Source organism: Tachyglossus aculeatus, chromosome X1 (assembly GCF_015852505.1).
Source record: "Tachyglossus aculeatus isolate mTacAcu1 chromosome X1, mTacAcu1.pri, whole genome shotgun sequence".
Classification (NCBI taxonomy): Eukaryota; Metazoa; Chordata; class Mammalia; order Monotremata; family Tachyglossidae; genus Tachyglossus; species Tachyglossus aculeatus.
This window is the reverse complement of record NC_052101.1, coordinates 103,249,637-103,265,562: the sequence shown is the minus strand read 5'-3', so window position 1 is coordinate 103,265,562 and position 15,926 is coordinate 103,249,637. Positions and strand designations below refer to the sequence as shown.

The window sequence follows — 15,926 nt, the reverse complement described above, 5'->3', positions numbered from 1 at the left end:
ACCACTTGCACACATTTAAATAGGCACTGACCTGTAGAAAAAGAAGTATTGAGTATCCTCTGGGGCATCTTCCCCAACTTCCCAGGTGCAATGTAGAGATACAAAATTATTTGGCAAAGTGTTAATGCCACAAGACAAATTAGTAACTGATGTCCCAAGGGAGCCTACAAAGACAACAAAATGATTTTAAAATCAGCATTGACAAAGATCAGATGTGCCTCAAAGCTACTCAAATTTTCACTGTGTCTAACACTCACTGAATTCTCATTCCTTTTTGAAACATTTGAATATTTGCCTCATATGTAAAAACACAAAGATGCATTTGTGTGGGTGTAGATGTGTTAGACAAGAGCATCAGATGGATATCTGCAGTCAGTTATACATTCCTTTTCTTAAATAGACTGGGAATAACGTATTTGTGTGGGGAAAAAAATCAGACTAAGCAGAGAGTGCCTTTTGGGCTTCACAGAATAATTGAAGTATTGAGAATTGAGGTGGTATAAAATATCTCTAGAGCAATAGTGAACTGAATTATTAAGTATGAGGAAATAGATATTCTGAGAAAGAGAGTGCTCATCTAGTGTTTATGCCGGTAATTATCAGGCTCTACAACTGTGGAATACAGACCAAGCACTGAAACACAGGGAGCTAGATGAACAAGTGTGACTCAGGGCACCGGAAATGGAAGGCAAATTGTATAGGAAAAAGGGTAGGAGGAACACCTCAGATAATCTGAGTTCTCTGGCACCTAGAGGCTGAGTGCTTTTCTATCAACATGCCGCACGTGCCTCTGAGCCCGCAGGTCGGCAGTGAAGCTGTCACGAGGGAGGGAGACAGTTGGTTACTGTCATCGTTAATCCCTGAGTTTCCAGCTGCAGGCTGGCCCTGAGCTGAAGAGAAATAACACAGTTGAAAAATTCATCAGACTACTCAGGGTAAGTTGTTTGAAGTGGAGTCAACATCCTTGAACGGAAACAAGTTGGCTGAATGAAAAAGGATTAGTTATGGCCGGTGCACATTAGTAACCTTGATAGACGGCACTGAAAATTTAATGGTGAGTGCCAGGCTGCTTACTGTCGTGTGACACCTAGGAATGCAATAATGGTACTGTTCCAAGGAAAGCCAAAATGCCTCTGAAATTTAGCAATACTCCTACCCGTGTACCCACGGTGTCTCCAGGTACCCTGTGACCACTCGGGGGATTCTGGAACCTTCCAGGAGTCATTCAGGTGTCCCCCAAACTGTCCCGTGATTCTGGCAGGGGCCTCATTCAATTATTTTGTCCTTCACAACAATGCTTAATAGATGATCTAGTATAAGCATGCTTTAGATGAATCACTGAACATTATGCAAAGAGCCAAGGTCTTCCTTAGTAGTTCTAGCAACTGGTTGAAATCCAACCGTAAGGGCAGTATTTTGAGAAGAAAAAAAGTTGCCTAGAGCAACATGTTTTAGGTATCCAATAGAAGTAGACAGGGCTTTCTTTCAAAAGTATCCCTGTAAATACTGTTGATGATTATGGTGGCAGGAGGTTTCTGTAACCACAAGCATGTGGGTACAGATTCACCTCAATGTTGATGAAACTACCCGTTTTGGATTCTATGGTTAGGTTGTCAGTCATACTGAACAATGCTTTGATGAATGGGGAGATACTTCTCTTTCATGTAGTTCTATCCAACTTCCAACTGGACTCGATAAATCTAAGCTAATAATGATAATAATAATAATAATGGTATTTTTAAGCACTGTACTCAGTGCTGGAATAGCCAGATATAAGATAGCCGGGTCAGACACAATTCCTGTCCCACATGAGGCTCATGATCTAGGTAGCCAGAAGAACAGGTATTTAATCCCATGAGAAACAGCAGGGTGTAGTGGATAGAACATGGGCCTAGGAATCAGAAGGTCATGGGTTCTTAATCCCATCAATCAATCAATCAATCATATTTATTGAGCACTTACTGTGTGCAGAGCACTGTACTAAGCGCTTGGGAAGTACAAGTCGGCAACACATAGAGACAGTCCCTACCCAACAGTGGGCTCACAGTCTAGAAGACTCCACCACTTGTCTGCTGTGTGATCTCGGGCAAGTCGCTTCACTTTTCTGTGCCTCAGTTACCTCATCTGTAAAATGGGGATTAAGACCGTGAGCCCCACATGGGACAAGGATTTTGTCCAACCCGATTTGCTTGTATCCACCCCACAGCTTAGTAGAGTGCCTGGCACATAGAAAGCACTTAACAAATACCATCATTATTATTATTATTTTACAGATGAGGAAACTGAGGCATGGAGAAATTAAGTGACTTGCCCAAGGTCACCCAGTGGGCAAACTATGTAATTTTGCCAGGCATTATCCTTTTCCTTCTTCAGAGTCCTTCTAAAGGGCCTCCTCCAAGATAAATTTCCCTGATTAATTCCCCCTCCCCACTTCCTGGTCACACAATCATCTCTGCCTCGCCAGTAGTCCAAGGCACTTATCTTTGTACTTGTTATTGGTTTACTTATCCACCTAGGTTTATGATTTAAATCTACTCTCACATCCATGTAACTTAGTACAGTGCTCTGCACACAGTAAGTGCTCAATAAATACGACTGAATGAATGAATGAATTTAACTGAAGTATATTCCTCAACTTATATCAGGTTGTCTTGCCGGCTTCTCCATGGCAGTCAACTGTCTGCTCTCCCCCTCCACCCCACCTCCACACACACTTTAGATTGTAAACTCCTTGAGGGCAGGGATTGTGTCTGCTAACTCTATTGTATTCTCCAAAGCACTTAGTACAGTGCTCTGCATACAGTAAGTGTTCAATAACTACTATTGACTGAGTAATTGAGGAATCCTGTCTTTTTCTTCTTCTGTTTGTTCCCCATGCCCAGATGAGTCTCAGATGATGGGGGCAGGAAAAAATTGAAGGATCCCAGAGGAGTGAATTGAACCAAGTACTCAGAAGGTGTGGGAATCACTCCAAGCCCAACCCAAACTAAACAGTTCCCCCTCTCATGGGAGGGCAGGGAGGCAGGGAAACCTTTTGGGGAATGTGAACCAACCATCAGCAGAATGGAAAGCAGCATGGCTTTGTGAAAAGGACACAGGCCTGGATTCAGAGGACCTGGGTTCTAATCCTGACCATGCATGTTGTGTGGTCTTGGGCAAATCACTTCACTTCTGTGTGCCTCGTTTTCCTCATCTGTATAATGGGGATTCAATCCTACTTCCTCCAATTTAGACTATGAGCCCCATGTGGGACGGGGACTCTGTCTGACCTGATTATCTTGAATCTATCCCAGTGCTTAGCATGTAGTAATCACTGAATGAATATTATTACTATTATTATTATCAATAATAAAATGGCTTTCTATTGTCTCTCTATAGCTCTCACAACTCAGGGACTGGAGGTAAATGGTTTGTCTTCACTGAATTTATGGTTTTTTTGTCAATCCAGAGTTCAGTCACAATGCCTTCTTCAGCCTCTGCCTGTCGGCAAAGTTATCCATATTGGGGAAAGCTTTTGCTTAAATGATGGCATTTGTTAAGCACTTACTATGTGCAAAGCACTGTTCTAAGCGCTGGGGAGGATACAAGGCGATCAAGTTGTCCCACATGGGGCTCACAGTCTTAATCCCCATTTTACAGATGAGGTAACTGAGGCACAGAGAAGTTAAGTGACTTGCCCAAGATCACACAGCTGATAATTGGCGGAGCTGGGATTTGAACCCATGACCTCTGACTCCCAAGCCCGGGCTCTTTCCATTGAGCCATGCAGTATTAGCATCATACTGTTGCCATGTACCATGAAATGTACCATACCATCATACCATCATACGATACCATACCATACGGTGCCACTCGTGAGACTGAGCCCCTTCCTTCCTCTCCCCCTCGTCCCCCTCTCCATCCCCCCCATCTTATCTCCTTCCCTTCCCCACAGCACCTGTATATATGTATATATGTTTGTACATATTTATTACTCTATTTATTTATTTATTTATTTTACTTGTACATGTCTATTCTATTTATTTTATTTTGTTAGTATGTTTGGTTTTGTTCTCTGTCTCCCCCTTTTAGACTGTGAGCCCACTGTTGGGTAGGGACTGTCTCTATATGTTGCCAACTTGTACTTCCCAAGCGCTTAGTACAGTGCTCTGCACACAGTAAGCGCTCAATAAATACGATTGATTGACTGATTGATTGATCATACAAACATGGACCTGAAGGGGACTGTGACTGGAGACAGCATGGCCTAGTGGATTGTGACTATCCTGACCCTGGGCCTGGGAATCAGAGGACCTAGGCTCTAATCCCAGCCCTGGTACTTGTTGTAGTGTGACCTTGGGCAATTCACTTCATTTATCTGTGCCTCAGTTACCTCAACTGTAAAATGGGGACTAAATCCTCCTCCTTCTGACTTAGATTGTAAGCCCCATGTAAGACAGGGCCTGTGTCCAACCTTACTAGCATGTATCCCCCCCAGTGCTTAGTACAGTGACTGGCACATAGTAAACATTTAACAAGTACCATAAAAAATGTACATATTCTCTTTTCCTTCCTCCACCTATCTGTAATTTGTTTTAGTATCTGTTTACCCCAATAGGGCATAAGCTCCTTGAGGGCAAAAATCGGGTCTACTAATTCTTTGGTAGCAGATCATTTCAAAGAAAAAAATCAACAGCATAGGAGCAGCCGTCATCTTGCTTATATCCGATCATTTTGCCCTCCTTCTATTATCAAGTTGTTATAGACATCTCTGGTCTGGAGTTGAGGAGCTGAGCTAGGGAGAGTAGAAAACAGTTTACCGCCTAATATCCCAAGTTACATCAACCCATTGGCCACCTCTAGCACTTACATACCTATTTATACTCTTCGTGTGTGTGTGTGTGTGTGTGTGTGTGTGTGTGTGTGTGTGTGTGTGCATGTGTGTGTGTAGGTGTAGTGGATTGTACAATCAAGTCATTAATTCTGATTACCCTATTTGTAAGTATTTTCACATCAGTTTCCTCTGTTAGAGCATAATCTCCTTGTGGACAGGGAATGTTGTCTCATGCTTCTGCTATACTTTCCCGAGAGCTTAGTTCAGTGCGCTTCTCCTAGTGGGTGCTCGATAAATATCTTGACAACAACTATTATTACTTCAGTGCTCTGCATACACATACATGTTCAGTCAATACTATTCATTGATTTATTGATTAATGATGTCATATTTACTCTCCCAAGCACATAGTACAGTGCCCTGCATACAGTTAAGAGCTCAGTAGATATGATTGATAGGCTGATATAATCTCCCTCGAGACCTATTCCCATGCTTAAAACAATGTCCATTATGTTTACTCATCTGAGCTCTCCAGTGATCTCCAGTGGTCATGGGTTCTAATCCCAGCTCTGCCACTTGTCTGCTGTGTGACCTTGGGCCAGTCACTTCACTTCTTTGTGTCTCAGTTCCCTCATCTGTAAACTGGGATTAAAAGTGTGAGCCCCATGAGGGACAGGGACTATGTCCAACCTGATTTCTTGTATCTACCCAGCACTTAGAACAGTGCCTGGCACATAGTAAGCACTTAACCAAAAATAATAATAATAATAATGATGGCATTTGTTAAGCGCTTACTATGTGCAAAGCACTGTTCTAAGAGCTGGGGAGGATACAAGGTGATCAGGTTGTCCTACGTGGGGCTCACAGACTTAATCCCCATTTTACAGATGAGGTTACTGAGGCACAGAGAAGTTAAGTGACTTGCCCAAAGTCACACAGCTGACAAGTGGTAAAGCCGGGATTTGAACCCGTGACCTCTGACTCCAAAGCCCATGCTATTTCCACTGAGCCACGCTGGTTCTCTAACAAATGCCATCATTATTATTATAATTTCAGAAATACCATTAGAAAAGTATCCTCTAGTAATTCTGTGGTTATTATCAACTTAACACATCACTACTTAGAGGTGACAAAAATCTTGATGATACCAAGTCCCAGATAATGGGGCTACCATCTGAAATCCATCTTTTCATTCAAAAAGTTACCTATGGCCAGGTGTTTGTTCTCCAATCCACCCCTCACCCTATTTTTTAAATGTATTTGTTAAGCACTTACTATGCGCCAGACACTGTCCTGAACACTGGGATATATACAAGCTAATAAGGTTGGACGCAGTCCCTGTCCCACATCATCAATCATATTTATTGAGCGCTTACTGTGTGCAGAGCACTGTCCCACATAGGACTCATAGTCTTAATCCCCATTTTACAGATGATGAATCTGAGCCACAGAGAAGCGAAGTAGTAGTAGTAGTGATGGCATTTATTAAGCGCTTACTATGTGCAAAGCACTGTTCTAAGCGCTGGGGAGGTTACAAGGTGATCAGGTCCTCCCACGGGGGGGGGTCACAGTCTTAATCCCCATTTTTCAGATGAGGTAACTGAGGCACAGAGCAGTGAAGTGACTTGCCCAAAGTCCCACAGTTGGCGGAGCCGGGATTTGAACCCATGACCTCTGACTCCAAAGCCCGTGCTCTTTTCCATTGAGCCACGCTGCTTCTCAAAGTGACTTGCCCAAGGTCTCACAGCAGACAGGATGAGAATCTAGGTCCTCTGGCTCCTGCTCTTTCCACTAGAGCACACTGTTTCCCGCGGCTATTTGCTTCTGGCCACTCCAATCTAGGATATTGTTTTATGCCGTCGAATCACCTCCGACCCATAGCGACATCACGGGCATGTCTCTCCCAGAACACCCCACCTCCATCTGCCACCGTTCTGGTAGTGTATCCATAGAGTTTTCCTCGTAAAAATACAGAAGTGGTTTACTATTGCCGCCTTCCGCACAGTAAACTCGAGTTTCCACCCTTAAGTCTCTCCCATGCCGCTACTGCCCAGCGCAGGGGAGTTTTGATTTGTAGCAGGTTGCCTTCCATTCACTAGCCACTGGCCAAGCTAGGAATGGAATGGACAGGCCTCTGCTTGACTCTCCCTCCTGTAGTCAAGTCTGGGAAAGTACTGGAAACTCTCCAGGTGCGACCCTGGGAGGGGAATCTAGTATACAGTCCCTAAAAAAGATTTTTACTTTCTACTTGGTCCGGGGACGTCACTTTTTCCCTAATTTTCCAACCTTCATACTTCAGGTATTCCATAAATATAGATAGCTGCCAGAACTTTGCCTTACCTGGTGGTGCTTGAAGATCAGCTGAAGCCCATGTACTTTCTAGATAATGGCCACCGTTGTCAAATATTGTCTGGACATCTGCAGAAAAGCCTGTATGAAGTATTGCCGTATACGTACTTTCGGTTTCCTCAATTTCATACTGAAATAACATAGTTTAATATGTTGCAGCGAGACAGCCCCATCAGTTTCGCTAATTTCAATTAAATATACATTTTCTCCACTTCCTGAAATATAACCAAAATCTTGGCTGTGGATGAAAGTTCAGTTTGCACAAAATGAACATTTGGTTTGAACCTGAATTTCCATATTGTCTGTACGGAGGGCTGTTGGGTTTTGTAGGAGAGGAGAGACTTAGAAAAACCAAGTCTTGTCCATTCTTAGAATTTCAAGTTAAACTGAATCTTTAGCCTAAGGGCATGTCAAATCCCCCCCTTTTCCTTGTAGCTGTGCAATGTGCATGAAAGTTTTAGTCTCATTTTTTAAAAGTCTTTTGGGACAGAAGCTTGGAAGTTAGGCTTCCCCATGGAAGAAGATGACATTGCAGTTATTCTTTCTATCTCAGAGCATATATGAATTTGAAAATTAAATTTGATACAGAAAATCCAGTCCAAACCAATATGTACACTGAATAGGAATTAACAGTAAATTTTAAACTTACATCATCTTCTTGTGGATGGTTAATTTTCACTCTATATGCTAGATGGTAGTTCTTTGGTTCCTGATCTGGATTTGGTTCCCAATGTAAAAGTACTTTAGCTAATCCAGTGATTTTAATAGTGAAGTTTACCGGTGGGAGAAGCGAGACTGTTGCTTGAAGGAAAAAATATGTAACATTGAATCTTGTGTAATATAAATTCCAAAGCAATTATTAAAACTACTGCTCCGGACATTGAAAAACACACTACAGATGATAAAACTCTTAGTACAGTGTTCTGCATTTCTCCATTCGTTCATTCAGTCATATTTATTGAGCACTTACTGTGTGCAGAGCACTGTACTAAGTGCTTGGAAAGTACAATTCGGCAACAGATAGAGACAATCCCTACTCAACAACGGGCTCACAGTCTAGAAGGGGGAGAGAGACAACAAAACAAAACAAGTAGACAGGCATCAATGCCATCAAAATAGATAAGTATTTTGGACTTTTAGACTGTGAGGCCACTGTTGGGTAGGGACTGTCTCTATATGTTGCCAATTTGTACTTCCCAAGCGCTTAGTACAGTGCTCTGCACATAGTAAGCGCTCAATAAATACGATTGATGATGATGATGATAAGTAGAATTATAGATATATACACAGCATTAATAAAATAGAGTAATAAATATAGATATACACAAGTGCTGTGGGGAGGGGAAGGGGGTAGAGCAGAGGGAGGGAGTAGGGGCGATGGGGAGGGGAGGAGGAGCAGAGGAAAAGGGAGAGCTCAGTCTGGGAAGGCCTCCTGGAGGAGGTGAGCTCTCAGTGGGGCTTTGAAGAGGGGAAGAGAGCTAGTTTGGCAGATGTGAGGAGGGAGGGCATTCCAGGCCAGAAGTAGGACCTGGACCAGGGGTCAACGGCGGGACAGGCGAGAATGAGGCACCATGAGGAGGTTAAAGGCAGTGTGTGGGCTGGGCTGTAGAAGGAGAGAAGGGAGGTGAGGTAGGAGGGGGCAAGGCACATAGCAAGCACTCAATAAATACCATTGATTGACAAAGTGGGGGACAGTTATTATCTTTCTGTCTAAACAGGTAAACTGTTGGGCTGCCAATGGGCAGAGGGAGTGGGAGAGAGAAATGGAAGAGGCGAGGGGGAAAGGTATAATAGACATAAAAGGAAGCTGGAACAGGGAAACACAAGGAGCACCAACAAGAAGCAGTGGTAAAGGAGAATGGGAAGGAAAAATGAGAAGAGTCACCGGGGCTGGGCAAGAGGGGCAGAGACCATGTAAGGAACTGGAACACAGGACAGAAAGAGAGACAAATAAGGTAAATGGAGAGAGAAATAAAGAAACAGAAATACGCAATGAAGAACTGAGGACCCAGAATACGAGAGTGAGAGGGAGGTGACAGGAAGAGAGGAAAGGGAAAGAGGCAGGAAGAGAGAAGGAACCAATCAATCAATGGTTTTTATTAAGCACTTACTGTGTGCAGAGCACTGGACTAAGCACTTGGGAAAGGACAATTCGGCAACAGCGACAATCCCTATCCAACAACAGGGTATGCAAGACAACAGGGGTATATGGTATCCACAGAGTTGGTGGACATGTTCCCTGCCCACAAGGAGCTTACAGGCTAGAAAAGGAGATGGGTAGTAAAATAAATTACAGATATGGACACACAGGCTATGGGGCTGAAGGTGGGGTGAATATCAAATCCTTAAAGGGTAAGGATCCAAGGTCTTAGGCAATTTTAAATTATCAAAGTGTGGTAAATCTCCTCAAAGTTCCTTGGTTTTCTCTTCATTTGGTCATTTGATTTGCATGATCCTTCCCCTTCTCCATTACTAACTCCCACATCATTAATGACAATAAAAAGCGGTTCCATTAAAACTCAGTTAAATGGGCCAATTAACACACGGTGGCCACAAAATGCACACAAATATTCATGATCATTGTCAAGGGAATTTCGTTTATGCATCAAAATGTGTCCCAAGTTTCCTCTTTTTCATTTCCAAATCCCAAGTCCCAGGACCCTTAGGTAGCATGCAATGGAAGGGAACCACCATGATCCCCAGCCTTGAGGAGCTGATAGTTTCAATATAGTCCTCTGAGCCTGATATAAGAATTTGTCATGGCAATAAGAGGATTTCATTTGCTCCAACCCCTTTATCAAAATCAGTGAGGTGCTTTTGACAGAAGAGATGTGGTTTCTCTTTTCAAATTTGAAACGGCAATATACATTGACCTCTATAAAAGTGCCTTACTTTCCTTTCCTTGAGATGACTCTGCTTGCCATCCCACGGTTGACCAAAGGAGAAGCAGTACTGTGATCATCATCATGATCATATCCTACTGAAAATAAAATACAAGACAAATAGCAAATCACTCCTTAATTCAGGAACATGCCGGGCAGAAAAAAAGTTTAATTGGATATTTTTCCACGAGTCGATTTTAACATCAGAATTATTAAATCCTTTGAAAAAATGAAAAAGCAATGCAGACTTGAAATTCTGAATAAGCAAATGCTTTCTATGCAAGGGATTGAATTTATTCTTTTTTAAGCTTGCATTTATTTTCACAAATAATGGAAGAAGACTGGGGGGCAATGTAGCAAATAGCAGCATTGTATCTTCCAATTGTTTTTCATTTGTTTATTTTGCAAACTGACTTTGGATTCATTTTGAAGTGCTCTCTATAAAGTGCCACATGCTCCACTGTACAGCATAAAAATAATAAAAATAATAAACACATATAATAAATACATTTTCATACCTATCTCGGATTTGTGGGGAGGAACATTTTACACTGGCAAATGTTCAGCTGAATGTCTGTTCTTGCCCTAGAATTTTCCATGTACTCTTACAGAGTTGCAGAATATTGGGTTATTATTTTTCCATTCGTGAGCATTGGAACCTCTTCAGAACAACATTGGCAAACTTTTCTCTTGAAACAAATTGTTGTGCGATCAAAGGACTGGCTGCAGAGCAAACAGAGACTTGGATATTTAATTCTTCACAAATTACAGCCAATTTTCACTAGGGTATGAATGAAGTAGCACTGAAACTGTTGTTCCTCAAGATGTGTTATTAAACAAAGTTCACCCTGTAGACGTGCCTTTGGCCGCTGCTTTATTTAGTGTAAAGTCAACAGCCTGCTCTACACATAGTACTTCAAAATGAGGACCATGTAGAGGTAAGATTCCATATAGTTTTCCTTTTTAGACGTAAGAAGCAGCAGATGCCCATTCCTTAACTTACCAACCTGATTGTTATTTTTCAAAGGCCTGCTCCTCCTTTCTAACCCAGACTCGGGTTTCACTAATAATAAAAATAATAATTAATAATTGCTGTATTTGTTGAGCACTTACGATGTTCCAGGCACTGGGGTGGATGCATGCAAATTGGGTTGGACGTAGTCCTTATCCCACATGGGGCTCCCAGTCTTTATTCCCATTTTCCAGAGGAGGGAACTGAGGCCCAGAGAAGTGGAGTGACTTGCCAAAGGTCACCCAACAGACAAGCGGCAGAGCTGGGATTAGAACTCAGGTCCTTCTGTCTCCCAGGCCCGGGCTCTATCCACGAGGCTAGAGCACAATGTTCACAAATGTTCACAGTCTGGGAGGCCTTCCCAGACTGAGCCCCCTCCTTCCTCTCCCCCTCATCCCCCTCTCCATCTCCCCCGTCTTGCCTCCTTCCCTTCCCCACAGCACTTGTATATATGTATATATGATTGTACATATTTATTACTCTATTTATTTTACTTGTACACATCTATTCTATTTATTTCATTTTGTTAATATGTTTGGTTTTGTTCTCTGTCTCCCCCTTCTAGACTGTGAGCCCACTGTTGGGTAGGGACCGTCTCTATATGTTGCCAACTTGTACTTCCCAAGCCCTTAGTACAGTGCTCTGCACACAGTAAACGCTCAATAAATACGATTGATTGATTGAGGCCACACTGCTCTTAAGCCCCATGGCAGTACCACCTCCCAGTAAGAACTCCACATGCAACCTAGAGTGGTAACCAGCTGCAGTGGAAGCAGCGTGGAGCCAGGGCCCAGACCTACCCTGCTCCGAAGCAAAGACGACACCGTGGGAGTTATAACATCACCGCTCCGGCCTTCGCAGAGAGCTCCAGCTGGCTTTGATTGTTAGATTTCCCACAATTCGCTCTCATTATTTAACGCCCAGTGAGTGTATGGCATTGAAGTACTCGTTCATTCATTCATTCAATCGTACTTATTGAGCGCTTACTGTGTGCAGAGCACTGTACTAAGCACTTGGGAAGTACAAGTTGGCAACATATAGAGACAGTCCCTACCCAACAACGGGCTCACTCGATCAGAAATATTAAGTAACATGAGGGAGCATTCTCATCATCAAAGCACATTCCATTTACTCCAAATGAACGAATGAAGTTTGATTTGGCTTTCAGGAATGCACTCACTGGTCTATGAAGTTTAGAAATTTGCTGTGGCTTTCCCCAGTATTACCTGAGAAATGTTGAAGTTCCACCGAACTTCAAAATTATTAAAGTAATAGAAAAAACAACCTTTTTGCCAACTAATTTTTCTGTTGGGGGAATTCTTTTTTAAACCAGTCCTGCTTTCTGAGCCATTCTGAGTCAGATGTGGTCACACCCGATTCCAAACTCAACCTCACTGAGCCATACGTACAATTGAAATTGAAAATCTGCTTGCAGGATCTATGCTCTAATGAGTCCTTCAACCTCCAGTTAAATCGATAGAACTTCAGAATTCTTAAAGGTAAACAGTTCATTGAGGAAGGATAACTTCCTCTTTTTCAGCATTTTTATGAGTATTAGCAAGAAGATATCATCTCTTTCAAAATAACAACTGAACAAAATTATAATATGTAAAATAAGCGTTTGATAAACTGACACCACCTTCTCGTCCCCAGATCTATGTGAGTAATCAACAAAGAAATGTTTTCATCCTGTATTATATAGAAACACACACCAAGTGCATATACCATCACTATCTTTGGACTTTGGACGGAGAAGCAGCGTGGATCAGTGGAAAGAGCACGGGCTTTGGAGTCAGAGGTCATGGGTTCTAATCCCAGCTCCACCAATTGTCAGCTGTGGGACTTTGGGCAAGACACTTAACTTCTCTGGGCCTCAGTTCCCTCATCTGTAAAATGGGGATTAAGACTGTGAACCCTCTGTGGGACAACCTCATCACCTTGTAACCTCCGCAGAGCTTAGAACAGTGCTCTGCACATAGTAAGCGCTTAATACACGCCATTATTATTATTATTATTATTTTGGTTAAATTTCCTAAAACTATCAGAAATGTAGCTGAAGTATATAAAATGTTACTTATGGGATAAAGAGCTCTTTGCCTCTCTCCAATTTGAAACTCAGCCCAGATGCTGCCATTTCACAACTGTTTGGCAGATGGATTCTACAGATATACAAACGCTAGCCCCCCCCACCCAGTACTCAATGCTATATTTAAAAATTTTCCCTCAACACAATGTACTGTATGCCATGCTCATTGGCACTGTCTATAGAGACTAAGAAATAAGAGCAGAGAATTAAATATTCTGTAAAACATGCTGAAGTTACTGCTTTAGGACAGACGTGAAGCATTTTGGCAAGAGTATACAGATACTTTCTCTACACTGCTTATGCCCTTGAATGATGTGGCTAGGATTTAAACCTAGAAATGTTCACAAGCAGTAATACACTTATTTTAAAGACTTAGTCTACTCTGCTTCAAGAGTCATTAGGTTTTAAAACAAAGATACCTATAAACAGGACTACATTTTAAGTCTAAATGGAAGAAATAGTTCTTTATACTGAATTTTTTTAAAAAAATATTGTTAGGAAAATTTAGACCAAATATTAAAAAAGGTAGTAATTTTTTATGTGTATATTTTTTCTATACACAAAGTCATTTTTAATGTGTTGACAAATTTCAGGTTCATGGGGAACTGATATCCTGCTTTTTCATTTTCTTGGTTTCATCCCATTTCTTATATTTGCATTTGGAGGATATTTTTTGTCTTTGCTTTGGGTAAATAACTCATTAAATTAAACTAACAGAAAAAATAAGTGAGGCAGGTTCTTTGTCTTTTGTTTTGTTATCTATAAAAACAAAATAAACTTGGACAACAAAATTCTCAGGAGAAACCAAAGATGTAATAAATCTTCGGGGATATGAAATTTAATCTTCTGCTATAATACTTTTTACAAGTCATAAGCACATTCTTATCCTTTGCATCAGTTTAATTTCTGCTTCCTACTAGGATTATTTTTATTTCTTAATTAACTCTGTAATTGCCTAACTGAAACATTTCATTATATCCCAACATCCCCTTTGCCAGCATATGTTATCCAAAAAATCTTGATTGCCAGGGAAAATGTACAGTTTTTTAAATTTGGATCCAACAAAGCGTTTAGGGACAATAATAAATGTTTTGAACAAGCATTAATACATATTAAAATTGTGCTGCCTATTTGCAATCCGTCATATCTCCCCAGATGTGCCGAAATTACTGAAGAAGATGATAAAGAAGTCTCAAACAAATACCACAGGAGCTAAACAAGTTGATCAATCAGATGAGGTAAGTCAAGCAACTTAACCCTACTTACGGAGAAGTTCAGTTCAGAGGCAGAGAGGCAGAGGCAGCAAAGGCATTGAAGATGGACTTTATGTTGCCCTTTTTTTACATAGAGGCGGTTCTCTATTGTTGCATCACAGCTGCAATAGTAAAGACTGTGAAAACATGTTTACTTATTTGGGAATACACTTCCTTCAGCAAATAGGGAGCAGAATTTTGACAGATTGATTAGAAGAGGTCTTGTGTAAAACATGTATGACTTTTTTCCACATTAACAATTAGATAAAAGAATCTCTGTTAAACTAATACTAGCCATCTGACTTAACCTGAATAGATTTAGCAAAGCTCTTTACCCACTATTTTATATTGTGGCTGTTCTTTCCATAGAATTTACCCATTTTTTTCAGATTAGGTTTAATGATATTTAGAATTTCATAGCTATTTGAAAGTTGTCCGATATCCATTGTGTGACCCTCGGACCTAGAAATATGAATTAAATCCACATTTTACCATAAATGCTCTGGCAGCAGCTTGGAAAGGAATACACATCAGCTGAGCTCCTACCACCCCTGGGGGGGAAAGAGGGAGAATGAAAACAAAATCTCACTGCACTGCATGGATGAGTGTGTGCATGTGTGTGTCTACACAAAGTAGTTGGAGCATATTTGCATCACTGTGTGTGTTTTGTTGGTACAAATTTTCCCATTTTCCAAGACCACATTCAGGCTTGGCGGACTCTGCTGAAGATGATGTGTTTTTGATATATATAGCTAGATAAAGCTAGAAATATGATATATTTTGACTTTTTGTTCAAGAATTGAAGTAGTACCCCTCTGTTACAGGGAACATCTAATTAAAGCCTATTTTTATAAATGATCAGATTATCACGGGTCCTTTGAGTTTCTAAAACAACTTTTATTCTACGATGCATCTTTCTACCTGCAGGATGCATGTCCATAGTGTATGCCATAGTCACAAGCGGATTCGTTCAGGATCAGATGGTTATGTTTTTCAACGCAGCATGCATAAAAGGCGTTTGGAGCTTGAAACGTCTTATCAACCTGAGTACCCTCCTCTTAGGGATGAGTAGGCCAAACCAAAGAGCAGTTTATGGGCTGCCTAGAAAACCCATAAAAAATAGTTTTTACAGTGGGCCAGTAAAGTATGAGTCAGTAAGCCATACCAGCCCTTCTTATTTGTATTCACCACCTGCTCAGAATCCAGAGTTGCCAGAGACGGGGGTTGTTGGATTCCAATTCCAAGTCTTGAGGGAAATCAGGGGAAGTTTCCTTCTAGCCCACCCCGGGATAGAAATGAGACTCGGGCTTCCCCTGCTTTCCCCACTGTCCTGGATTCATGGCAGATGGGAGACTAAAATAATCTCCTCCCAGTCTTACTTTGACCCTGCAATAAAACTCAAGGTGGGGAAAAATTCTGCTCCAGCCGACGCCAAAGTCAGAAAAAGCAGCCAGTGGGAACAAGTTGAAAATATTCCCCTCTTGCCTAAAATCAGACATTGCAGTGGAATCAGGGAGCACTTGAATCCCAT

At 41.5% G+C, this 15,926-nt stretch overlaps 1 protein-coding gene and 1 non-coding gene across 2 annotated transcripts in view; both read right to left on the bottom strand.

Annotated features, from left to right (window-relative positions):
• The window catches only part of IL5RA (interleukin 5 receptor subunit alpha), a 42,542-nt gene extending 32,406 nt beyond the window's left edge, over positions 1-10,136 (bottom strand). Inside the window, exons 1-4 of the mRNA XM_038771741.1 lie at positions 10,055-10,136; positions 7,812-7,963; positions 7,154-7,292; positions 32-164 (exon numbers count right to left, since the gene is read on the bottom strand). Of these exons, the coding sequence (XP_038627669.1) occupies positions 32-164; positions 7,154-7,292; positions 7,812-7,963; positions 10,055-10,136 (506 nt within the window). The remainder of the gene's footprint in view (positions 1-31; positions 165-7,153; positions 7,293-7,811; positions 7,964-10,054) is intronic.
• Positions 6,883-7,020, bottom strand: LOC119920341. The gene has a single exon (XR_005448096.1). It is a non-coding gene; the product is annotated as a small nucleolar RNA SNORA7 (small nucleolar RNA).
• Positions 10,137-15,926: the final 5,790 nt, after the last annotated feature.